This window comes from Calypte anna, chromosome 15 (assembly GCF_003957555.1).
Source record: "Calypte anna isolate BGI_N300 chromosome 15, bCalAnn1_v1.p, whole genome shotgun sequence".
NCBI lineage: Eukaryota > Metazoa > Chordata > Aves > Apodiformes > Trochilidae > Calypte > Calypte anna.
This window is the reverse complement of record NC_044261.1, coordinates 13424911-13450348: the sequence shown is the minus strand read 5'-3', so window position 1 is coordinate 13450348 and position 25438 is coordinate 13424911. Positions and strand designations below refer to the sequence as shown.

General features: G+C 42.6%; 2 protein-coding genes across 11 annotated transcripts in view; one reads left to right on the top strand and one right to left on the bottom strand.

The window, feature by feature from the left end:
- Window positions 1-18438, bottom strand: part of RNFT2 (ring finger protein, transmembrane 2) — a 29499-nt gene extending 11061 nt beyond the window's left edge. For 3 of the 10 annotated variants that reach the window (XM_030460301.1, XM_030460309.1, XM_030460310.1), the window contains exons 1-7: window positions 18119-18311; window positions 17537-17725; window positions 16388-16878; window positions 13083-13561; window positions 11988-12064; window positions 10340-10440; window positions 7727-7880 (exon numbers count right to left, since the gene is read on the bottom strand). In XM_030460301.1, coding sequence (XP_030316161.1) covers window positions 7727-7880; window positions 10340-10440; window positions 11988-12064; window positions 13083-13561; window positions 16388-16470 — 894 coding nt within the window. In that variant the 5' untranslated portion in view covers window positions 16471-16878; window positions 17537-17725; window positions 18119-18311. Of the gene's footprint in view, window positions 1-7726; window positions 7881-10339; window positions 10441-11987; window positions 12065-13082; window positions 13562-16387; window positions 16879-17536; window positions 17726-18118; window positions 18313-18360 lie in introns of those variants that run through there. The other 7 variants (XM_030460308.1, XM_030460307.1, XM_030460304.1 and 4 more) reach the window with 7 other exon arrangements.
- Window positions 18417-24770, top strand: C15H12orf49 (chromosome 15 C12orf49 homolog). Its single transcript, XM_008497520.2, has 5 exons — window positions 18417-18734; window positions 19307-19463; window positions 20760-20911; window positions 21381-21494; window positions 22414-24770. Exons 1-5 carry the CDS (start codon window positions 18624-18626, stop codon window positions 22495-22497), a joined length of 618 nt encoding a protein of 205 aa, XP_008495742.2. The 5' UTR covers window positions 18417-18623; the 3' UTR covers window positions 22498-24770.
- The last annotated feature ends 668 nt before the right edge of the window (window positions 24771-25438 follow it).

The following is a 25438-nucleotide window of genomic DNA, read 5'->3' as shown; positions in this document are numbered from 1 at the left end:
ACCCTTCCCTAGGGCCTGGGAGATGAGATCACTCATCAGCCCATCCTGCTGTACCCAACAAATCGAATCCTTCAGAGAGCTCTGGCATTCTCATGATCTCATACCCCCCCGGGACAAGGAGTGAGGTCACACCAGCGGTTGCTAGCGGACCTGGGCTGCTTTCTTCCCCTCCTCTCCCCACCCCCATTGCCTCCTCCTTGCAAATCCCAGGTGTCATCACACAGTAAAAATGTAACAGCAACAATCTGGGGTCCTAAATGCAAGCAATTTATTAAATTAGCACAGAGGTCTCCATCCAGCCTCGTGCTTCAATACAATCATCGTTTATTTCGGGAGCCCCTGTGACAGGGGGCTGCAGCCTGCTAATGACAAGGCTGTCAGTTCCTTCCCTCTCCACCTCCCCCTCCTCAGATAACCCTGGTGAAAGCAACCAGCAAGCTTGGCACCAAACTGTATGCTCTCTCTGACTCCTTCCTCCTGCCAGACTCAGGCTCATTTTCTTTTCTTTTCTTACCCTGGCAGGCTGGGACAGGTCACTGCTTATTGTCTCATTGCAGCAGATGGGACTTCTGGATTCAGCATTTGGGGTATCAAAGCTGAAAGACTTCAACAGAAGTCTTTGAGGCACTAAAAAGAGTAGAACCTGCAGCAAAACTGTAAGGGAGGATGGGTCACAGACAGACCTAGGGCTCCAGAAGGGCCGTGGAATCAGAGCATGGCTCTAAAATGAATATAGGCAGCAAGTGACAAATTTCAGTTTTCTAACCACATCATCCCCACCCTTTACAAAGCTTTTGTAATTCCTTTATCTAATGCAATCTTCAGTTTTAAATGGCAGCTGCAGAGTATCAGGTTATCTCAGCAGCAACTTGTGAATACCCTCATGAGACCGCAGCTAAGTTTTGAGGTAAAACAGGTAAGTTTTTATCATTTAGAAGAGAACTAGTGCTCAGTAAATGCTTACGGAAATGCAAGACCTGTCAGGCATCTCAGTCCTCAGCACAACACGCCAGTCCTTTTTTTTTTTTTTATTAAACTAGGAAAAGAGCCTAGAAAATCAAAAGTAATTGTACGCTGGGCTGCAGCAGAAATAGAGGTTTCCTTCTGAGCCAGAAGTTTAAAAAACAAGAGTCGTTCCCTACAATTTCAGCAGCAAATTTTAGCCTTCTAATAGCAGTAACTTTCTGCTGCTGGCTTCCATCACTTGTGAGCACCCTTCATGCACCTTTCTGTCTTCTGCTTTCCAGCACTGTTCTATCTTGGTTACCTAGGCTAAAGTCTATGACAAAGACTGGCTTTGAAAGTTGTATTTTGTCTGAAGACTTCAGCTGCTTCTCATCAAGATTAGAGAGAATTGTGTATAATAAACACAAATACCATTTCTTCTCCTGTGCATCTGGCTTGGAACAACTGCTTGAAGTAAGGCATATCCTGCCTCTGACTTCTCCTATTTCATAAAAATCCCATGTAAATCTGGGAATCTTTTCCTTAATACACTCTATTAAAGACTGAACAGCTCTCTAAATATTGGTGAGCCAACCCAATGCATGACTGGACTGTGCAGGAGCCAACCCTCCAGAGCAAGAATGTCACCTTGCTGGACTGCAGAGGTTAAATACAATAAAACTAGAAACTATAGCTCCTGGTTAGGGTAGAGTCAGACACCTGAGAAGAGTCTCTGCTCTCATCAAGTCCTTGCAACAGGTTGGAGTTAAGCCTGACTAAAATATAAGTAGTACAGATCTTCCCCTGCTTCATCTGTAGAGGGTCTGTCAGTATAAAGGCTGATGGTCTACTACTCCTGTTATCAAACACTTCATTAGCAGAAGTGGCAGAGACTGTGCTGTGCATCTAATTATAGCAACTCTGCTCATCAGCCTTGTGATACCACATGGTGAAATTTTGATTCCTTTGTTTTTCCAGAATGTTTTGTTAAAAGCTGAGGCAATGGCTGAGCGTAGCCCTCCATTGTCCTCTGCCTCCTTCATTACACAAACACCATTTTTATGCTTTAAGTCAAGTACTTATTTTAGAAGAGCAGAATTCAGTTTTTTTGTACAATTGCCATTTTCCTCCTGTACATGCAGTATAGCTCTAATGATATGAACAATTACTGGTTTTTTCACAGAGGGTGAGTGATAATCCTTAAACATGAGACTTCAGTATTTTATCATCTCCTTACTTGGTGGCAGATCTGCATCCTGTCACCTCATGCTGCTTGAACTCTGCTTGGAGTAGAAAATTACTAAAATTTCTTCAGTTTTTGTATGACATCACCACTACAGGGAAAGATCTTGTTTAAAACCCCTTATTTTCACATTGCTGGATGATATAAGGGACAGCTATTCTCTGCACTCTAAATGAAAACTTGAGACATGGAAAGACTAAGGTTAAGGTAAGGTTGTTTTGGTGCCCAAGCTGAGATGTCTGGGCTTAGACTTCTTATAAAGCACTTAATTTTATAGATCACATTACCATTAAAAGCTAAACCACTGACTTCAGCTTGCAGCTGTCCATGACTTTTCTAGAACCACACAGGAGTTATTTGGCAAAGAAAAGGATGGAATTTAATTCTCCAGTGTAGCATTCAACTTTAACTTGTAGAACACTCTTCTTTCAATGGTCTCTTTGTTCTCTCTGCCCTTCCCAGTTTCTACAAGGGTTTCTTTCAATACCCTACATTGCTTCATCCATGGGGTATGGTATACACTGGTGATAGATGGAAGAAGTCTTGCAGAAAAGTAACACTGAATCATAATCAAAAATGGAAGCCCTATATAGACACCAAAGAGGGACAATTACAGCTGAAGCTGCAATGCTAATTACCACACAGCCTAACCAAGCATTTAATTGTAGTGTCTGATGACATAAGGCTTTGCCTAAGTGTGCATGTGTGCCTCCACAGAAGGAAACAGAGAGGTGTGCTAAGGTTTTACACAGTGGAATTAAAATGGGATGCAAGAGAAGTGAGAGAAGTTGCAGTGAGGCAACTGTAGGTTGTGATTCACACTCGAGGGAAGTTCCAAGTCTCACTTGTTCTCTTGCCAGCAGCATTAGGATGTATTCTGAAACAGGAAGATGCTAGAAACTTAGGAAACCTGCTGGCAATTTGGATCAGAGGAGAGCAGGCTCTGCTTAGATTTCAGGTCATATTGCCAAAATCAGGAAGTGTTGGGTAGGAGCAGAGGATGCTGGTGAAAATCCACGTGAGACTAATGAGTAATTCTAAGGTGAGACTAGAGAGAAAAATGGGATTTTTTTAGTTAGCACAGCACTTCTGAAAGTCCCCTTGGCTATCTTAAACTGGAAAGTTAAACTAGGAAGGCACCTAAGAACAGTGTTTCCTTAAAGTTTGGTAGCAGTGACTTTCAAAGTGTGTCAAGGAGAAGGACAGAAAGGAGTCCCAGTTCCTCTGTACCTGGTCTTATGCTTTTGTAAGTCTTTCTTTTATTAGTTTAGTAATAAATCCCACACTTTTGGCTTTGACATCACAGCTGTCCCAGGCTGCAACAGACAGAAATCTTTGAACCATCACGTAGTTCCTGTGGCTCTACAGGATCAAAGCTCAGACTGGTCTTCAAGAAGAGGGAATGTACTGAGTGAGTTCTCCCAAAAGAGCATCCAAGCCACACTATTAGAGAAAACTAAGATTAACTTGCACATTGCACACTACAAGAGAGCACAGACTAGGAACAGGAAGATCTTAGCCCGGATATTTCTTTGTAATACATCATCTACATGCCTGCTCCCAGTGCTTGTTTTAATGCTTCCATATTTTTTGATCAGCATCACTTGCAATGTCTAGAAGCATTCAAACAAAACTGACAAGTGCTTAGTTAATCGTAAGTTTTTACTGTATTTTCAACAAACATATGTTAGTGCTTTCATTTTGAGTTTTCCATCTTCTGGAAATGGAGCCCCTTGTAACTGGGCTGCTGATCTGTACTGAGAATGCCAAGAAAATTCTTACTTAGGGCCTTTCTTATAAACAGCTTATATAACAGCTCTTAAGGCTGTTGGAAAAGTTTGTCTTTGGTATCTTTCTCCTGTGTAGAGAACATACATACATACATATATAAAAGAACATGGGATGCCAGTTTCTTACAGTTCTTCTGGTTTCGTTTTCTTTCTCCCTCCTCCCACCTCAAGCTTCACTCCATCCTCCAGGATATCAGCTCAGATTGCTGACAACAGCATGAGGAGGGGATGGGAGACTTGCAGGCACCTGGGATTTCCTAAACGAACTCTTTGGCAACTGTGTCTTTATATTATTTATTTCCTTATTTTTAATTCCACTCCCCTCAAGCTGTCATTCCTTAGCAGTGAAAATGAAAAGCTGCCATTTATATGTGTACAACAATGGAGGCCTCTGCAGGCCACATGGCTCCTGCAGTTTAATTTACTTTAATTCATTTTATATTGAACCAAATGATCTTATTTGCCTTTTTTAATGGAGAGCCTTCAGCATGCAGGGTGGGAGCCAAGCCCCCCTTCCAAAGAAATTATGAGCCCAGCTGCTATTAAAACTTGTCCTCAGCTTGATGTGCCCATCAGCTCATGGGGGAGGAGGGGACATCATTAGCCACAGGTATGCTCCTTCTCCCACTGATGGCAGAGATGTCTGACTGGAGCCTGATGGTTGGGGTTACCTTCCATTTTCTGCTTTTCTCCCCTGTCCACAAGCTCTTCTTTCCTTGCCTTCTAGCCCAACTGTAATCTCACAAGCCTCTCTTGGCACCTCTGTATTCCAGGCTGCAATTGTTTTCTCAAATTTTCCATTCTTTGGAGGGGTTCCTTGCAGACTTATTCTATTTGTGAGATATACAAGCTAGGAGAGCTCTGGGTAGTTGCATCCCCATCATTTCTAGCAGGCTGCATACTGCACTCATGTTTACTGTTCTCTGTTCTAAGATCACAAAGAAAACCTCTTTTTCTGCCTTTCAATTTCAGTTTGCCTTTTCTCAGTTATTAAAGCATGAACTGATGCTGTAAGATAAAGATGGTTCTTGATGTTGAATGCTGGCCTTCCAGTGATGGGGCCATAATGGGAATACATGACCCAGGTGCCTCAGACTGGGATAACTGTGCTCTAGCCCAAATTTTTCATGTGTTCACTGTTAAAATGAAAAGCTGAATCTGAGGTAAGTAGAGTTTAGTACTAGTCACTATATTCCCTAGTAATATTGAGGAAACAAAGAACTCTTACCAAATGTGCAGTTGACACTAACCTGGAAAAAGGCTGTAAACACTGGAAAGAATGACTATAATCCAAACTCATCTTGACAGACTGGAGAAATGGTCTGGAAAACAGCAGGGACTTGAAGATAATGAAGCAGCTAGTAAGTTAAGGAATGTAGGATCCCTGAGAAAAGACTCAAAGTTGAAGGTATTCAGCCTAGAGAGAAGATTGAGGGGAGGGAAGAAGTCTTGTGTAAAAGAGAAGGAATATGAAAATAATCTGGTTGTGCTCCAATCACAATGCATGTGGAGAGGTAAGAGACTTGAAAGGATTTTCAGAGGAGGTGCCTGGTACTAGAAAGGCTGTGCAAGCATCAGTGAAAGCCACATAGCATTCAGAGAAGGCCAGAATCTCAAGGAGCAGTGTGAAAAGCCAGACTAGCTTTGGAAGTGCCTTTGAACTTCCACAATGAGGCAAATCCAAAAAGCCTGCTCAGAGGCTGAGCACAGAATGATCAAAGTCCCTGGTAGGCTGCTCATGGGCAAGTTTTATCATCTATTGCTGATTGCCAGCAAGAAGGCACTGCAAGGAAGCTCCAGATTACATACCTGCACCCCACTCATAGCTGTGCTGAACTCAATCCCTGACTGCAGCAGTCTCCACTTCAGGCCCTGCATTATGGGGAGTTGGAGGCTGCTGATCTGACTTCTGCAGAAAAATTCTTTATACATATAATTTGAAAAAATCTAGCTCTACTGAGTTTCATTTGTATTTCTCCAGCAGCTTGCTGCCTGCTACCCCTAAGTGACAGCCATGCAACAGTTCATTTGCTACAAGCAAGGCTCAGAGCAGAAACACTACTACAAGCCTCCAGGGAACAAGAAGAGAACTATTTCAGGCAAGTATTAAGATAGTAAACAACTTGAAGAATCTGGTCTGAGTTAATGTGCCTCAAGTGCAGTGGAACTGTTCTAACTCAAAAAGCTTAGATTTAAGAAAAAACTCTTCTGAAAAGTAAGATATGTAGCATTGAGCTAGGCTGTAGAAGTAAGCTGGGTCATCAGGCTTGGAGGAAGAGCTCAGCTATGTGGTTACCAATTACAATTTCTATGGCATCCTGGGGCTCTCTTGGAGCACTCCTATCCCAGTTTGATCTTGCTTAATTTGTTACACCAGATCTCATCCCTGGTTGGCTTAATAGATGTGGTGTAGAGAAGGGGGGTGAAAAGAAATCCAGATCCATAGTGGTAGGTTACAGCAGACTCAGATGTCAAGGGACAGCGAGACCATCAACAACATCCTAAGACAAAAAGGGACTTAAAAAAAGTGAGAAATATTGCTATCCAGAAAAAGGTATTAAAAATGAAGCATCTGTGCTCTGAGTCATTATAGGCCCTTGACAGATGTGATCTTAGCAGCCTCCCACTGTAGCTGCAAATAAAGACCCCTTCTCTTTCTTCTCTCCCGACAAGGATTAATGAGTACTTGGGATAGCTCTCAGACAAGCAAGCAAAGGCTGTGAACCTTTTCCAACACTGCAATTTATCTTGGGAAGACTATTCACATCACTTTTCCCTCCCTCCCTAGGCTGGATTATGCTCTGACCCAGCACATTAATCTCCCCAAATAAAAATAATAATAATAGAAGAAGGGGGGGGGGGAAAGGCTGGAGAATTGCCAGAAATAAATTAATAACCATCTCAGATAGCCCTGCTGTGCAGGAACAAACTGCTCAACTCCCCTGCCACCCATGTCATTTGTAAGCAAAACTATTCCCAGTTTAGATATTCTCTTAAGTGCCCTGCCTAAGACTTTAAGCCATTAATGATTACATCTTGCATTTACATAGTGCCTTTCATTCCAACAGCTGCCAGAAAGTTTCTTTACCAAATGCAAATAATACACATTTTGTGTATTTGCCACTGAAATGCAGACACTAAGTGGAGGAAGGGGCAGAATGACAGATCCAGAAGAGTAAAAAAAAATATGAGAAGGTATTTAGAGACAGAACGTAGTGAGAAAATGTCAAAGGTTTTGCCTAATCTATTTATGATTTTATAAACATTTAAGGATGTAAACTATTTAGTTAAAATATTTCTTAAGCCATGGTTAGAGCTGGTGCTGTGTTTTGTGGTGTCAGTAGCTTCAACTTGTTATCAGTATCTTCAGTCTTAATTCTTTGTCCCAGGTGGAAAGCCAAAGAGACAAGTACTTGCAATTTCCTTCCATTAAATGAAGAGGTTTATGCTTCAGAAATATATACTTGTAGAGAACTCAGAAAACAAGACTTGGAACAAATTGAGACAGAAAAGCAGTTCTCTACATTTGTACCTACTCCTTCTCTGGCATTGCTTATCTTTTTGTCTCTTCCATTACCAAACCTTGTTCAGGTCTGTGAAGGCTCAAAACCAGAAACTCACTACTTGGGTGACTTTCTGCCTAAGTTTTATCAGATTTTATTACTTTTATTCTTTCACCTGTATTTCATAATGCAAACATGTTGTCAAGGTATCAGATTAGTTTATCAAGAGGAAGGGAAACTCTTACCTTTGACTTGACAGCTAGGATGATCTTAGGCAGGGCAACAATCAGGCATTTCAGTGCAATGGTGAGGTACTTCAGTACAAAGTCTGCAATCCCTACAATCCACATCAGGTCAAAGAAGTCCAGCCTCTCAAGGTTGGGTTTCAGAAATATAAGGCTGAAAGGCATGACAGAAAGGCTCAAATACCGACGAGGGGAACCTCACTTGAGCTTCTTGATACCAGTTGTATCCACTGCTGACTAGAGAGAGCCCAGGAACTCCAATGAACTTTGAGGTTCTCAAGGGCAATAGGAATGACATGCAAATTAGTCCCATGGTTCCTCTGAGTCTCTTGAGTTAATTTGATTGTTCTTGGCCATTTCTACTGAGGTCAGCAGGGTTACCCACTATCAGAAAACAGGGTGCAAACATGTACAAAACCTGTTTTGGAAGACTGTAGTCTCCATAACCATAATCTACACTGTAGAAGAGCCTTCATCCTAGTGACAGTGCCTTTAGCCCCTGGGCTGTCTGTCCTATCAGCCCCATCAGATCTGATTAGAAGAACTTATCCTTTGAGGTCCAGGATCCCTTGAATCCCTAAGATTACTGCAGGGCAGCAGTCTCTAAACCTACTTGTGCTTGTGAAACTACTGGTGACAGAGGGAGCACTGCAACAGACATGGCAGAAAGGTCAGAACTTCAGGTGGGTCATGCTCTGACAGTGACTTCCCACTCTCTGAAGCAGAACAAGAGCTGGGCTTTGTTAATTAGCAACTCTTACCTGAATCAAAGATCCAAAAGGTAGTGTCCCTTACATACTGCTGCTCACTGTGCTGAACACTCACTCTTTAAAGAAGGGGAGTCCAAGACAGCAGAACTTAACATAGCAATGGGTGGGAGCTACTGACCTGAGCAGCAATGAAGACTGGACCCTACTCAAACTGAAAAACCTATAAAAGCAAAAACTTAACCAAAAGAAATTGCAAAAGTAAAATAACCAACCCAGAATGAAAAGCCTGAACATGAATTTAAAATACTCACAACACTGGCACAGCAAACAGGTAAAATTATACCCTAAAAACAGAAACAGAATCAGAGACTTTACTACTATTCATGCACTAGAAATAAGCAAAAAGTAAATGAAACAGGAACTGAAAAATAAACCAGAAAGAAACAAAACCATAACAGCTATTTCTAATTTGACAGGCCTGCCTTGTGAATAGTCACAAGTCCTCACACAGCAAGTGACACATGAGCCCAAGCATGACACAGCAGTTACCACTACAACACAGGCAGGAACAGAGCTTTTCAGTGAAGCTGTTGCCCAGTCTGTTCACTGTTAGTAAACTTACACTCTAAACAGTGTGTAGGATGGCCACAATTTGCTGCAACCTCTTTATTTCAGGTTATCTGTGCTTTCTCTCAAACTAGTCCCATTCATGATCCTTTCCTTGCACTGCAAACTAATTTCTTTCTAATGCTTCCACACCTGTTTATTCTCTTCCACTCTTCCAGAGCCCTACACAGCATACCTGTGGCTTCCCATCTCTTTCCTGGTCCCACACACACAAGCTTTCTCAACTGTCTCCCGTTCTAGAAGCATTTACATAGCAGCTTTCCAGTCATCAGGACACCAGGGTTGAGGACAGACCATGACTCCTCTGCTGTGTACACAGCATTGGTGGTAAGAAGAAGCAGGGAAGCAATGAAATAAATGACAGAAAAAACATACCTGAGAGCCATCTAGCCATAATCCAACTGATGCAGGTTACACATATTTGAACTTCAAACTGAAAGTATAAATCCTACCTCAGTAGGGTAAATAAAATCTCCATTAGGAAGATAATACCTAAGGTTTTAGCTACTAATATCAAAACTTTCTCAAGTAACAGGGTTTGATATTGCTCCATTTCTTCCAATTTACTCTTCTACCACCACCTTGGTTAAGTTCTGTATCTTTGCTTCCCATCTGTCATTTCATGCCTGCTGTATAATGTGCAGAGATAATACTAAACCAAATCTGTAAGTACTAACTTCTCTGTATTTGAGAACTGCTTCAGTCAGAAATTTAAAGTGGAAAGAAAGTGGAGGCCACCTTAACTACCTCTGATCCAAATGCCTCCAAGCCCTGAAAATATTGAAGTAAAACAATATTTCACCTCTGGTTTACCTCCTGTAATAGACTCAAATGTTAATAGACTGAAGAGAAAAAAAAACATTACAGAAAGAAGAAAATTGGTGGGTCAGTTTTTTATCTTCTTGTAATACCTACTTTTTATGTTCAGTCACAGGGGTCAAAATGGAAATTCAGAAGTCCCACTATGCAAAAGTATCCATCCTGCTTCAGTGCAGAAGCAAACAGCAAGGGTACATATTTCAAGCAGCAACTCTGTAGTACATGCCCACATCCTGGCCCATTTAGACCCTGGTTTTGACATTTATAGAACAGTCCACTTGTAGAAAAAATGCACACATTCTTTTCCTCCCCTGAAAGGTATTACAAAGATGTAGCAAGGCCAGCAGATACCTTAAGTATGCCCACTTCCTCTCAGTGTGGGGAAAAATAGGCTTCCCTCTTTCTCTCTCTGGCAATTATCACCTGCTACCACATGTACAATGCACACTTTACTCACCTGTTGTACAGTTGCTGAGAGCTGAATGTGTAAAGCAAGTACAAGGTGTTTCCAGTGAGGAAGGCCAGGATCCACAAGACAACCAGCACTGACCTCTTCTCCTGAGCAAGAAAAAGAAGTGAAGATAAATTATAACCCTCAAGGGTTACACTGAGCCTTCAGTTGTTGAACAGAAATGCAAGACCACCCCAGGGGACACAAATATGCAACTAAGTGGTCAATAATTAGTTTATTTACATGGGATTATGACTCACAAATAGAATGCTAGGTAAAGACATTTATAAACACAAGCAGAAATGGCTCTCACTCAATCTTTTCAAATAAAGCAACTTCAGAGAAATTAATCAAAATACACAGGTGAAAATGACAGCCTTACTTGCAGTACATAATTTTCAAGCTTGGGATCTTTCTTGGGACTTCTAAATTCTTCTGATATTTAAAATGCAGTTTGACAAGCAAATGAAAAAAAAGTTCCATATATTGTACCACAGTTCTGAGCTGTCACCTGTTTGGAATGACACTTCATCAAAGTGGTGTTCTACAAATAGCTCCAAAGTCACCGAGAAGAAGGCTTAGCTCAATCAAATGTAACATAACCCACCCCTACATGGAGCACACATGAATGTCATCTGAGTGCATGGAGGTTCCAGAACATGCATTTTTGATTGAAGAAATAATTAGAGGTCAAAAGAAGTGCAAATTTTGCATTTCAGAAGACACAGAACATTATAAACAGAATGGCAGAAGATCTTGTCCTGGGTCTTGGCCGGGTGTAATTTTGGAGAGTAAATTTTACTCCTGGGAGGAGGAAAAAAACAGCATTTTTCTTGTGAGATGATTTATTAAGAAAATAGCTCTTTGTAGCTCTTCAACAGCTAGGGATGTTAGGCTGAGATTTAAAGCAGATAGATTAAGGGGCACACTGCTGGAAAGGCAGAGGTGCAAAGTGCAAGGCAACAGCAGTCTGTTACATGATTGTGCAATTTATCTGTTCATTCAGCATTGTATCACATTAATTCCACTGCTGCTGGTAGACTGAAGCATACACTTGTGCCACCCATCTCATTTTTACATAGGAACAATTCTAGTCTTGTGCTTTTTGTGCTGTTGAAGTGTTTTGCTGGCACTGAAGATCTAAATCTGATGATCTTATCTGAAGACCTGAAAAGATCTGCTGGTTTCTTTATATTCCAAGCATACTATCAACAGAGCATCATAAAGATACTAACAAGCAATACATCTACATAATCCTGCAGCTGAACACCTCAAAATATTATCTAAATGCTAACATATTAAATCTCATCATTAGTGAAATACATTTCAGCACCTCTTGCTGTACATCATGGGAAACTAAGGAGCAGAGAAGTGCTTGAAGATCCACTGCTGGTCAGTGGCAGAGCTAGAAGCAGATTACAATATCCTTGACTTTTCCTCTCTGCGTTTTATTACACTTTCAGGATGGAAAGTGTGGGAGAGCATCACTGTGGAGAAGTAGGAAGAGAGGGTGTGGTACTGGTATTCTGACAGATCTGTGCCCTCATAATGGCAGTCATTGCCACATTGCTGAAGAGGGTTCGACATAGGCATTGTTTTGTGTACAAAGAGCAATGTTTTGGGGGGATGTAAGAGCACAAGATGCTGTACCCACCTTCAGAGCAACTTGCTCTCGGAGCGTGGAGTTGGCGTAAGCGAAGGTGCTGGCCATGCCAATGCAGACAGCAATCCCTGCAGGGCAAGACAAAGGCAGAGTGTGACAGAGGCAGGGGGGGCCTCAGTCCTCAGCCATCTGATGTCAGCAGCTCAAGCTCAGACAGAAAGTTACTGGGTGACATGCTGGATGCACTGGGAATTCAAATACGTAGGTGGCTAAAGCAGGGCAGTTTGGACCTGTACAAAGTTCAAACAAAGTTCAAGCTCAGGCTAAATGAGGATGAAGCTACTGCAGTCAGCAGTTGCCTCCCAGCCCAATACAGCTGGTCCTAATGTCAGGTTCAGTGCTGCAAGCTGTGGCTGCATTGTGCAAACAGAACTCAATTAGGTGACAGTATTACACCAGCAGCTTAGCAGCTCAGGGAGGACAAGGCATGCTATCAAAACCATATAGGATCCCAGGTCCAAAGAGCAAGATGTTGCAGGCACAAATCAATACCTGGGAATACTGGCAGAGCAGTAAGTGGATTAAACTCAAGTTTCCCTGGGATAATAATCTCGACATATCACTCCCAGAAAGAATAAGGATGGTCAAACATGTCACTCATACGATTTCACAGAAAGAGGAGGACTAAATGAATAGATTTTACATGACCTCTGAGGGCTTGAAATACTCAGGTACCATCCTTCCAGCTATATAACTGTCTCATCTCACTGAACCCTTCTGAGGTACACCAAAGCATCTGCCAGTCACCAGCGTAAGCTCTCCCCATCTCTCCCAGAGAGAGGTCTGTGGGAGAAGTTATGCTAACATCCTCAGCCCCTACAGGAATGCTGAGGAGAGGGAAAAAGAAAATCACTGATCTTCCACAGGTCAGGACAGGAAATAGATGGGACTCATAGAGATGAAAACAGATTGGACTGAAAATAGGCTTAATTTATTCAGTGCATTATCCAACACATTTGAGTATGTCCCCTTCATGCTAGACTCCCTCTAGACACTGTCATGTGGGTAATGTATCAGACACCCTTATGACAAAGCTTCCTAAACGCACTCTGATGCACTTGCAATCCAAAAGGGACAGGTGCTTACCAAGCTTGTGCTGGAAACAAACTTTAGCCAGGAGGATCAAGATGAAGGGAAGTCCCTTCTGCAGCCAGCCAATCACAGCTTTTAACTCTGACAGAGCTGGGGCTGGAGTGCCAGCCTGTTCATCACTGCCTTCCTCAGCATGCCCGTGACGGTCCCCTCCTGCCATGTGCAGCAGAGATGAACCCCGGTGGTGGCCGTGGTGGAAATGATGGGAGGGCTGCCTGTGGTGAAAGGGGGCTCCTTCTGCACGACTGCTGCCTTCCTCCCGAGGGGCTGGCATCTGAATGAAGACCTCTCCACCTCCTGCTGAAGAGCCCAGAACCAAACCTGACTGGAATGGTGTGGCTGTGATGGTGCCCGAGGGGATGCCTGCCAGGCCTGAGAACAGCTGCTGTGGTGAGGAGGCTTCAGCCTTCAGACTTTCAAAGACTCCACTTTCATCCACGCTGGTTTCAGAACTGACTGTCTGGCTCCGGTTTCTTGCAGGGGAAGGGGATGAAAGAAAAGTGATTAAACAAAAATGAATGCCACAGAACTTCACAGGCTTTTAGCCCCATCCCCACTGTCGTCATTTAAGAGCTCCTCACATCCTGTCAGAGTACACAGGTCTCCAGACCACAATCTGGAGCATTGTGGAAAAGCATCGCTTTTCCCTCTATTTTCTTTTGGAAAGTCACACTTTCAGAACCAGTAACCAGACTCCTGGAGATAAGATCAAAATAACTGATCAAAACCACCCTTTCCTTTATCTAAGGAACACAGTTCCCATATAATCCCTTTACTTTTGGAGGAACCAAAGAAATAACCCATCTGAAATGAAATGCAACACCTTTTATAATGATTTTAAGTTTTAAAGGAAAACACACAATTTCCCATGTAACTTAACAAAGCACAACCATAACAAGTCACATTATACACAGAAAAAATTAATCAAGCTAACTCAAAGAAATGACCTACTCCCAAAACTTCTGTCTTTATTTAGGGATGGTTGTTACTTGCCTACTGATGAATAACACAAACAAGAGACAGAATCAGCTGGGGAAGAATTGAGAGCTGTTTTCATGTTTTTTGGCACAACAAATACGTGAATTATATGCTCAAGAGTCAAGAGAAATGGCTTTATTTTTATATGCTCAGCACATTGGACATGGATGTACTCAAATTACTGGGCACTTTACAGAATTAGATCTAGTGCTAGTTCTTTCCTGAGCTTTTTGAGTCGTAGCCAGATTCCAAAAAGAAAGTTATAAACATCTTTGTCCTAATACTGGAAGACAATAAGCCTTCTTTGCCTGAAATCACTACTATGGTAATGCAATGAGAGCATGTACAGTTTAGGTGACAGGGAACAACACAGGTAACGAGCATAACAATCATTAGGCAATAAAAGTTTGGCTGACAGCAAATAGCTCTCCTACCTGAAAAAGGAGAGTAAAGAACAAAGAAAGATTAGGAAGAGGCAAAGCCTACAAATAATGCATGTTGCAGATCTTTGGTCTCTCTTGATTTGAATCCCTGGAGATCTCTAACTTTAGAAATAGTGGTCACAAGCTGAGACAGCACATGCAGGCACATTCAGGGCCCTTAACCCTCTCTTTCCCATGGGTTCAGAAGCCTCCCTAGACCTCTTACAGGGCACAGAGCACTGCCTTGCACCTCTCTCTGGAGACAGCTTCAAGCCTCCCTGGGCACACCTTCCCACTCAGTGAACTCCTAATAAGGCTTCTTAAAGCTACACCCCATTCCCAATGTCTCTCCATAGACTCCAGCAAGGAATCAAGTCACCAAGACACTGCACACTCCTTTTTGTTTCAAAATATCAATCAAATGGATCTTGGATATTACAATTAACATTACAGTTCAGGGATGTATACACAAGACAGGAACATGATGTGACAGTACTTACCTCTGGGAACATAACAAACAAATTGGGTGGAACCCAGTGTTACAGATAAAGACACAAATATTGTTTGTTGTAATACTACCAGGGATTATTCAGGGATATGTTTAAAACCAAATAAACAAGGATGGAATTGAGATCCTGCTGAAGTTAACAGAAGTGAAGACCAGTGGCAACAACATTTCCTTCTAGTTAGAAAACCTCCAGCCTTAAAATATGTATTTACTTAAAATATGTACTTAATTTAATTACTTAAGTAATATTTACTTAAAATATGTATTTACCCTTTAAAAAACCAGAAGCATTTATAAAAGACAATTCACATTACTTTGCCTATCTTTGGCACTCAAGAAGAGACACCTATCCTGAATATACTTTGACTGCTCACAAGATCTCAAGTGCCTTACAAGTTGGTACAGGCTCAAGAGAGCTCTACACTGCAGATGAGAGGACCTTATACAACATCTTGCATGCCTCTCAAGCCTCAGGCTTGCCTTCTGTTATAAAACCCACAGACTGCACTGAGGCTTCGGCAGCATTACATGGAACAAGTTAAAGATGGGTTTCTTTTTCCTTGAAATTAAGGGTGGTATCTTCCTAGAAGTGGTCATGGCATCAAGCTTCTACTAAGAAATACTTAGAGACTGCTTGGGATATGATCTTTCTTACAATCTCAGCTCAGCCAGAGCAACTAAATTCATTAGTTCCATCTTTGTCTTAGAGTAATTAGATCAGCTTCTTCTTTATAAAAAAAAACCTCAAGCTCTAACCATAGGAAAGCACAAGGGAATATTTAGTACCAGAACAACAAGAGTGGCAAGCCTCCCTTGCTGATGTTATAATTACAGAAGTGAATTAGAGGTATTATACTTATAAATATTCACATATATTAAGCTAGATACAGATTCTGGATGTAGAATGTGGATGCAGATATAGATAAAGATGTAAAAGATCACCTGAGATCTTTATGAAATACTGAGTCATAGTCATTGGGAGCTTCAGACCCCAAAGCAGACTTTTTACATACCTTAGTAAGAGAAGTATAAACAGCCTCTGTCCTTACAGATTGATAGTGCTCAGGATCCCCATAAGACTCTGCCATGAGTCTCTCTTCTAGAGCTCAAAAATCCTCTGCCTATGCTAAGCCAGCTGTACCCACATGTGCCACACTTGACCATGGAACCCAAAACACTGTGGTTGGTAGCAGTCAGTAACTGACAGGGAGAAAAGTTAATCTGTCTCTAAACTCAAAAACTCAAAAAGCCTGGCCTCACTTGATGCACAGGAAATATATGCTGTTCCCACTCCTGAGCCTTCATCTTCTGCAACACACCATGCTCCTCTTAAATCAGAGCATTGCCCTCTGTAGAGCAAAATGAGGGGAAAAAGAAGGAGAGAGATGTACCTTTCAGGGGGAACGCTGTCGGTGAGGCTGCTGTGCCGTCTCTGCATTTTCCTCAAAACCTTAAAACACAACACGCTCAACATGAACGTTGTGGTCAACAGTTCCCAGAGTGCCTGCTAACAAAGGCCCACAGAGTCAGAGGGCTGTGGAACCCACTCAGCTAGAGACATGGCTGGCATAAATCATCCATTTCTCTGAAAGAGCCCATTAAGCTTGCATTTGGTTCTTGGTGCACTTGCAAAGAAACGACTTTCATCTGGCAACTGGGAGCAGAGGTGCAGTGTTCCCCCAGCAGGGCAGAGCTGGTCAGACCCCCTTCTGCAGTGTCTGGCGGGCACAAGGAGTGTACAGCTGGGTAAGGAATGTTCTGATAAGGAACTTGAGGACAACTAATAGAGTAGCTCTTGATGTGATGTGTGAATCAACATACACTCTCTGGGAATGAAATCTCCTCTTCCTCCTCTGAAGAAACTTTGGTTTGTAGAGTGGAACTGAGAGATAAAAAAGGAAAAAAAATTGTATCAACAAAAAGTGCAATCAGGTCATGGTTATTATTTTATATAAGCAACCCATTCCTTTTAAACCACAGAAATGCCATCACTAAACTGAACAATGGTCACAAATAATATGCAAAAGATCATAACTTCTTGCTCCACTCATTCTGGAATTGTTAGCATACACAAAGTTCTGATGAAATGGTCATAACAGACTGACCCCTGCAGGCAGAGCTGACCTCCTTGTGAACAGCTCAAGGGGCACTGCTCGTGAAGAAAAGTGTTCCCACTTTTCTAGAGTCAGTGTACAGATAACTCTGAAACTTGGAAAATCCTTCACTCCCCTCTAGACCTTTAGAAGCCCCCTAGATTATAATGTGGAGTGAAATCATGTTTCAAAATTACATGCATCTCTATGGGGAGACACTTGTTCTCCTGGCATCACCCACGAAGGGGAAAATGACATCAATACTTAGCAATGGAGACACAGGACTTTGTGAGATGTAATAACCTGTTCTGCCCAGAGTCCTGCAGATTTAAGGTAAAATTTATATAGACTTTGTTCCAAAAAGCACTCAGCTTCAATACTGTTTGAGTCTGCTTTTCTGGATTAGGAGTTTTCATCTTGCAACACTTGGATATGTTTTAACAGTACCTTAACAACAGGTTTAACCAGAAGTGCAAGGTGCCACAGTGGGAAAGAGAGAAACTCAAGAGACTGCAGATATCTCATACACAGAGTCCTTCAGATAATCCAAGATGGTGCAGATTTCAAACTCATCACGGGTACTTCATGCTGGCAGACTGTTAAGATTCCTGGATCACAGTGCTCAGACAGGTGCATCTGTAAGAAGCACACACAGAAGAGTCATCTTCACCCAAGCACAGTGTGTTTCACCTCTCCATCTCCTTGGGAAAGACAGACTGGAGCAGGAACCCTTGGTGCTTCATCCCCTGCACGTCCCAACACGGCCCTTTCCCCTTGGGATTGGCTCCTGCAGCCCTGCCCACTGCACCGGGCAGGACTCTGCCTTCCTCTCTACACACACACAGACGTGTGTGCCAGACACCTACACACACATAAATGTATCTATATATAGATGCACAGAGAGATATATACATATATGTAGATATTTATACAAATATACAAACAAACATACTATATATATATTTGCATTTATATTATATTATATTATATTATATTATATTATATTATATTATATTATATTATATTTACATATAGATATTTCTCTATAAATACAGTTGTATACATTCTCAGACATGTATGCACACAGAGAGACACAGGCGAGGCCTTTTTTTCCCCAAATTTGTCAGGGAAGGGGATCCCGCCGGAGGTTGTGGCCAAATGCCCCAGCGGGGCTGGAGTCACCCGGCTCTCGGGACCGGCGAGCCCAGCCCAACCCGGCCCGGCCCGGCCCGGCGCGGCCCTGCTCCGGAGGCCTCTTGCCCGGTACCTACCCGTGCGGGCCCCGCTCCCGGTACCGCCCCCTCCGCACACGCCTATTGGCGGCTTCCGCCTCCTGCTCCCCGCGGAAGCGGTTGTACCGCGCACTCGCGGAGTGCTGGTGCTGGTGCGGAGCCGCTCGGGTGGGCGCTGCCCCAGCTCGTTCCTTGTTTTCTCGCCGCCGGTGATGCCGGCTCAGCACTTCCTCCGCCCGTCCTCTCCTTCCCCGCGGCGGGGGGCGGTGGGCTAAGAGCCCGGCCCCTGGTCCCGGGCCGCCATGGTGCCCTGGGGAGCGGTGCTGTGGCGGCGGCTGCTGAGGAAGCGCTGGGTCCTCGGTGTCGTCTTCGGGCTCTCTCTCGTCTACTTTCTCACCAGCACCTTCAAGCAGGTCAGTGCCCTCCCCGGTGTCCCCGTCCCGCTGCTGGCAGGGGGTGCGGCCCCGGTCCGGGAGCGATTGAAACATCCCTTTCCCCGGGGTAACTTCTGGTTTCCCAGTGCCGTCACCGGGCTCCTGGGATATGTAAAAATTACACCGTAATCATGAAAGAGCTATAAACAGTAGTGTCTGACACTGCATTTGGTAGTAATAGTGCTTTGAACCAAAGCTGGAAGACAAAAATCTCGAAGGGATGTGATTATGCTGGGGTAGTATCTTTTTGAACGGTATTTCCACTAGCAGAGAACACCAAAAAGAGAAGTATGTGTACCTATAGTTATTTAATATAAAGTATGCTAGTTCTGCAGTCGTAATAACTGAGTTTGGCTGTTAGCTGATCTCAAATATCCCCATTTTACAGAATTATGCTGTGCATAGCAAACAGTAAGCCCCTGCAAGTGTTCCTTACTGCCCTGACACGTGTGAATTTATCACTACCAGCGCTTGTAATTGTGGCAAAAGCAAGTGGATCGGGCAGCAGAAGGAACTTTCCCGTTTGGTTACATTGTGGTCTTTCCCTGCAGGAAGAAAGGATGGTGAGGGATCGGAATCTCCTCCAGGTGCAAGAGCAGGAGCAGCCGATCATGTGGAAGGTGAAGTTCAGTTCGGGGAACAGCAGCCAGCTGAGTAACCAGTGCAGGAACTCTGTGCAGGGGAAGCTCCTCATCACGGATGAACTGGGTACACTTGATGCTACATGTATTCTGCCTGTTGTAGTGTCTAATGCTGCTTTGCCTCTCTGATTGTTGATGGTGCTTCAAAGTAACAACTGCTCCTATTAAGGCGTTTTTACTGCACAGCCTCAGCTGTTGGCTTTTTGTCCTCAGACTGGGTTAATTTTGCTGTGGCTGCAGACTCATCTGATTCTGTGCAGAGCTGGCTGGGGTGCAGCCGCGCTCAGCTCAGGTTTGACACTTTCTGAGCATGGCTGTGTTGTTTCCAGGACCACCATGGAGTCAGAGAACTCCAGGTACCTTTGCAAAGCACTCAGATGTTGAGTCCTGCTCAATTTAGTGTGGTTGCTTGCGGAGCCATTTGTATCTCCCTGCAGTGCATTCCTACAGTCAGGTATGGTAGGGAGAGGAAACCTGACTGGTCTTGTAGGGAGCTAGCTCAGAACTGATATAATTAGGGCTGAGTCACAGTTAACAAGCTCATCTGACCCTTGTAAACACAAGGATATCTCTTGCAGGTTCTCAAATTAACCACTTCTTTTAACTGTATGGAGTCTTTCCTTCCCTGCATGTATGTTATCCCAGTGTGCTTGTTCCTCAGACACTGGAGCTTTCCTGACCAGAAATTAAGGCTGTAGAAAACCCAGATCTTCTTTTAAAAAATTTATCTTTCCCACCTTTGAGAGGAAATTCTGGGACCATCAATATTAAATGTAGCACTGTCTGAATTATGCTTACTCCTGATTCACTCAAGTCTCTAAAATCACATATATCCTTCACAGTCTAACACTGGTAGTACAGTTTTCATAGGAATGGACACTGTGGTTCTGTACTGTTAAGGATTCCTCTCTACATTGAATATTACAGCTGTCCTGCATGGTTAAATCTTAAATCTCTTTGTATTGAACTGTAAGGAGAGTTAACCAGCCGTAGACCTGTTTAAAGAACACGTCTGTTTTCTCAGTACCATCATCACCAATCACCTTTCCCCTTCCAGTCACAACAATGAATTATGCCACAAAGAAATCAGAACTTAAATTAAATACTCATATTGTAGATATACCATATCAAAGTAAGTACATAATAGTTGTGCAGATAAAGCCAGGCTGTTGTGAAACTCAGCTCTATGTCCCAGTGTCAGTTCAAGGAATTACTAGTTAGCACTTACGTGAAATTGAGAGGGCATCATAATCCACTAAATGATTAATAAACCTCTTCTTGAGTAATGTGATCTTTACTGTAGATTACTATAGAAGATAAAAAGGAATGCACTTTGCCAGTTGTTACTGGTTTTGTTTTTCAGGCTACATCTGTGAAAGGAAGGACCTGCTGGTAAATGGCTGCTGTAATGTCAACGTGCCCAACACGAAGCTGTACAGCTGTGAGAGCTGCCTGCCCAATGGCTGCTGCAGTGTCTACGAGTACTGTGTTTCCTGTTGCCTGCAGCCCAGCAAGGTACATTCACTTTCTTCTGCTTTCCAGGTGTTGTCAGGTTCCTCTGTGGCTAGAAGTGCTTCTTTGTGAGGAGCTTTTTCCTTAGAGGGGACAGTTCCTTTTCTTGGAACAATAAGGAAAACCTGTAAGGACCATACAGCAAGCTTTTAAAAAATTAATCCTTCCTGCCTTTGAGAGGAAATTCTGGGAGCCTTGGAAAATGTTCCAGTTTTGGGGGAACTGCATTTACTGAAGGGGAATGATTGCAGAAAAGCTGATCCAGACAGTAACAGTTTTGCAATTCTCACTTCCTTGTGCTCCTCTTTAGGTTCTATTCCTACTGCTCGGGTTCTGTGATGCTAGAAATTCTACCTGGAGTTGCTTACTATTCCTCTGATACTTGGGCTGTGTAGGTTAAGTGGACTTGGATTGTATCTTGTTAAGTACAGTGGTTTGTTTTGTCTTGACTTCTTTTTGGTAACCTCTTTAGCAACACCTTCTGGAACGCTTCTTGAACCGGGCAGCTATTGCATTCCAAAACCTCTTCATGGCAGTGGAAGATCGCTTTGAGTTGTGTCTGGCAAAATGTAGGACTTCATCACAGGTAAGATGAAAGTACATGGCAGAGGCTCAAAAATGGAAAACAAGACCTGAAAGGTGCCATGGGAGAACGGGGCTTGGGCCTGTGAGTGGCTGGTTTGTTGTGCATGCATGCACCCAGGCATTTTCATAGATGCTGAAGCTGTGGCTGACCCCTGATTTGAAGGCAATCCTCTGATTTGTAAAGTGACAACATCAGCACTAAATAAAAGGCCACGTGCATATTTAGAACAGGATGAGTTGCACACTGCCTTTAGAAAGAGGCACTTCACTGAAAGGAGACTAGCTGAGCTCAGTCACCAGTTAAGATCTCGTAAGGATGAGAACAGTGAGAGGTGTTCTCCTCAGCTTCAGAAGCTATTTGCTTTATGGTACATTTTTAGGCTTGCCATATGCTGATAATCATTGCATAGTAACCAAAAAAGTATGTTGTTTTTTGGTTTTTTTTTTTTTCTTTTTAAGAACAGAAGTGAACTGTTTCTTTTGTGATTTTATTCAGAGTTTTGGTCTTGGCAAGCATCAGCCCTCTTAGAAAGTGCTGTTGGTGATGTCATACAGCTTGAGCATTTAATACAGCAATAGGGATGGAGTGCTAGGAAAGGACCTACTTCCAAATATCTCCAGAGTTGTTCATTCTTATCCATAGTACCCGAATTCTAGCTTTATCAAGAAAGATGCACACATCTCAAGTAGTTCCCACCTCCTGAAAAGTTGGTTCTAGGTATGGTTCAGCTTTGAAGTGCTCTAATATACCAACTGTCAGATACTGGGAGTAGTGTTGTTTGACTCCAGATGATGCTCTTACGTGCAGAAGAATTTGGGAAACTTTTTGTATTAACACACTGGGTTTATGAACCTTAAATAAGGGATATATAGTTTCAGTATGTTTGCATTGTTAAAGTCTTTCCTCCTCTCCCTGACAGAGTGTGCAGCATGAAAACACCTACAGAGATCCAATTGCAAAGTACTGCTATGGTGAATATCCCCCAGAGCTGCTGCCTGTTTGAAAGCTGCATGACCTAAGCAACAAAGGGAAGGAACTGGAGACTGGAATCCAAAAGAGCAAGACAGCAGCTGCTGCTTTACAGGAGCTCCAGTGTAAAGAGCTTATGTTATGTTAGTTCTGGGGACAAACCCAGAGGTGTGCAATGTTAATGAGAGACTTAAGTTCTCTGGGATTGAACCTTGCTCTCTTTAGTTTGCTATGCACCCATTTTTGAGGACTGTACTAGAGTACTAGTCCATTCTTTGAACACTTCCTCTCAATTTTAGCATGCACAGAAGTCAATCTTGGCTATAAGACATCAAGAAAATTATCTAATATAGCTTTAGATATATTAGAAAGCAGCTGCACATGGAGGTTGAATTTTATCTCTGCAGTCCAGAGACTTTCCAGAATGACAGTAATAGTTGGAGGATTTTTACTTTTAAACAGTAAAGCATGCCTGCTGTGCTCCTCTCTTTGGAGGACTTCATGACATGCATGGTGTACACTGCATGTGTAATTATGAATTATTTATTCATTTTTATGGATTACTAGCTGAAAGTATTGATGCTTTTAGTTGTTGATGCCTTTCAGTCCCTGTTTTGTTGTGTCAGGTAGAAAGGATATTTTTTGATCCTAAATTTCTTTTCTTTCTTTCGTGGTTTAAAGGAATTGTATTGGGATTTGTCACTATGCTTATGTTCCTCTCAGTGAGTTTAAAGTATTCAGAACTCCAATGGAGTTGTTATTCTGTCAAAGTCCAATAGTGTGAGAGAAGAGCAGGAATCTGCCCAGGATGGGATGTTTATTGTCTGTAAACACTTTCCGTGCCAGCCTGCAACAGTTTCCTCCAAGAGGACTCTTCCTCTTGTGAACAGCTCTCTGCTGGTTCACTTTCTGACACAGAGTGCTGAAGATTTGTTGGCTTGAGCTTGTCCAGGCCTTGCTAATTCAAATGTACTTCACTCCTGGTTGTGCAGGAGACAAAAGGGTGGAGTTGTTCAAGGATCTCAGTTCAATGATATCCTTGTGCATGAAGCAATTAGAATATCAGAACACGGCACACACCTCCTTCTGAGGATGACTGTGTTGCAGGAGTTGAGTTGAACACTCATGTTTTTGAATTGCTGTTTGACATAGTTGCTACTCAGTCTGATCAGAATGGCACTAGCATAGGGTTGGTTCTCCCACATTTTCTCTTGGTTCTCTAAAGTTGCAATTTAAACTGTCTGAAGCCACACGACACAGAAAATATGGGTAGAGAACCTGTAAAATCCTCACTAAATTTGTGCTCCCCCTGCAAGTCACTGGGCAAAGTCCAAGTGCTAGACAGTCCTGGGCTGTTCTTTCCTATATGCAGTGCCTCATTTCTCTTGTTTTTAGCCTGTCTCCTCCATGATTTTGACTTGGTGTGTGTGTGCTTGTTTAAAGTGATACTCCTAGTCCCTGACTGAAATAAAACAATCTACTGAGGCTTTTAAAAAAAAAACAACACCACAAACAACAGGCACAGTGGTAGAGTATCCTGGTGCAAAAGATCTATAGAATGCTATTGGAATTGTATATGTGATATAAACCAGAAGCAATGTTACCAGCTGTCTGATTAAAATCTACTTGCATCATTTTTGTTGTTCTTTCCCAGAAGTCATCAAGTGAGATAATGGTTCTGTCAGCAGATTCTCTTGAAAATCTTGTGTTTTCCAAAAGCTTAAAAGCTTTAGCATTAGATGATTATCCAGCTGAAAATCCCTCTCCCCTTTGCTGCCATCCTATGGCAACTTGCTGCAGCAGATGTGATAGTGTGAAGCTGCACTGTGAAATGCTGTCTTCAGAGGGTAGCAGAGGTTACTTTTCAGTGTTAAACAGATTCTTCACCCCTGTTCCAGCACTTCAGAACTGTTTTCCTCAGGGAAGGCCATCAGGTTTGGTTTATTATATCATTCCTGCTGAGATATATTCCAGCACTTCATGTTCTTGCACTTTGAGTGATAAGGTCAAGACACTGATGGCTTGCTCCTGCTTTCTTTTCTAACTTGGTATTAATTCCTTAGCAGGGCATACCACTGCTAGAAGCTGTAACTGTAAGAAATCGTGTGAACCAACCTAATTTGGGCAATGTTTGTGGAAATTCCTGTCCCATTTGTCTCCTAGAAAAGCAGGGTGTGATCAGAAGTGCATTGTTACCATTGGCCACTCAGTGGGACAGAAATTGCATCCTCTCTCCCTCGTTGTTGAGCTGTTCAACTAGTGTCTGTGCTAAATGTTAATCATTAAAAATACATCTGTTTCAAAATACTGCCTGTTCACAAGTTTTTCCTTGAACTACAAGGCAACTGTACCAAAATGGATGTTTGAAGAATGCAGTGGAACAAGAAAGGACTCTTGACTTGAATACGTGTAATAAAGACAAGCAAGTAGAGGCAAACAGAAAACCTATTTAATTTCAGTTGAATAAAAGAGCCTATTTGTCTTGTTGGTGCACAGAAAGATCTGTCCCTTTGCAGAAGTGGATTGAGCAGGGAAAGGGAGCGCAAATGATTGCTTCATGTTGTGAGAAATGTCAAATCTGTGCTTCCTGGGAATGCTTCTATGTAGTTTAAGTGATGTCCATCCCTCTTGCACAAAAGCCTGGTGACTCTGTGGTTGTCAGTGGCTGGCTGACATCTCCTTTCTATTTGTCAGCTATGAGATGCAGGTTGTTGACTTGTGTTTGGCAGCAGATTTAATGAGAGCACTTGATGGAGCAACCAGCTCTGCTTATCTGCAGAGGTCAGTGCTGGGGATAATTGAATGGGTTGTGCACTCATTCATTTCTGTATTTTACAAGGATATTAATGCTAGTGAAAAATGGTAGCAGCTGACATCAAATGAGGATTGGGTATGATATTTGGCTGTACCAATTTGGAAACAGTAATTTAAAGCAGAAGGGCAAAGCAGTAACTGCCACCTTTGCTGAGTTTAAA

Bases quoted from the DNA above. Each gene is read 5' to 3' on its own strand.
- C15H12orf49 (XM_008497520.2), top strand. From the start codon at position 18,624: ATGGTGCCCTGGGGAGCGGTGCTGTGGCGGCGGCTGCTGAGGAAGCGC. The intron at 20,912-21,380 runs GTACATTCACTT...TAACCTCTTTAG, and splicing joins GTTGCCTGCAGCCCAGCAAG to CAACACCTTCTGGAACGCTT. The intron at 21,495-22,413 runs GTAAGATGAAAG...TCTCCCTGACAG, and splicing joins AATGTAGGACTTCATCACAG to AGTGTGCAGCATGAAAACAC.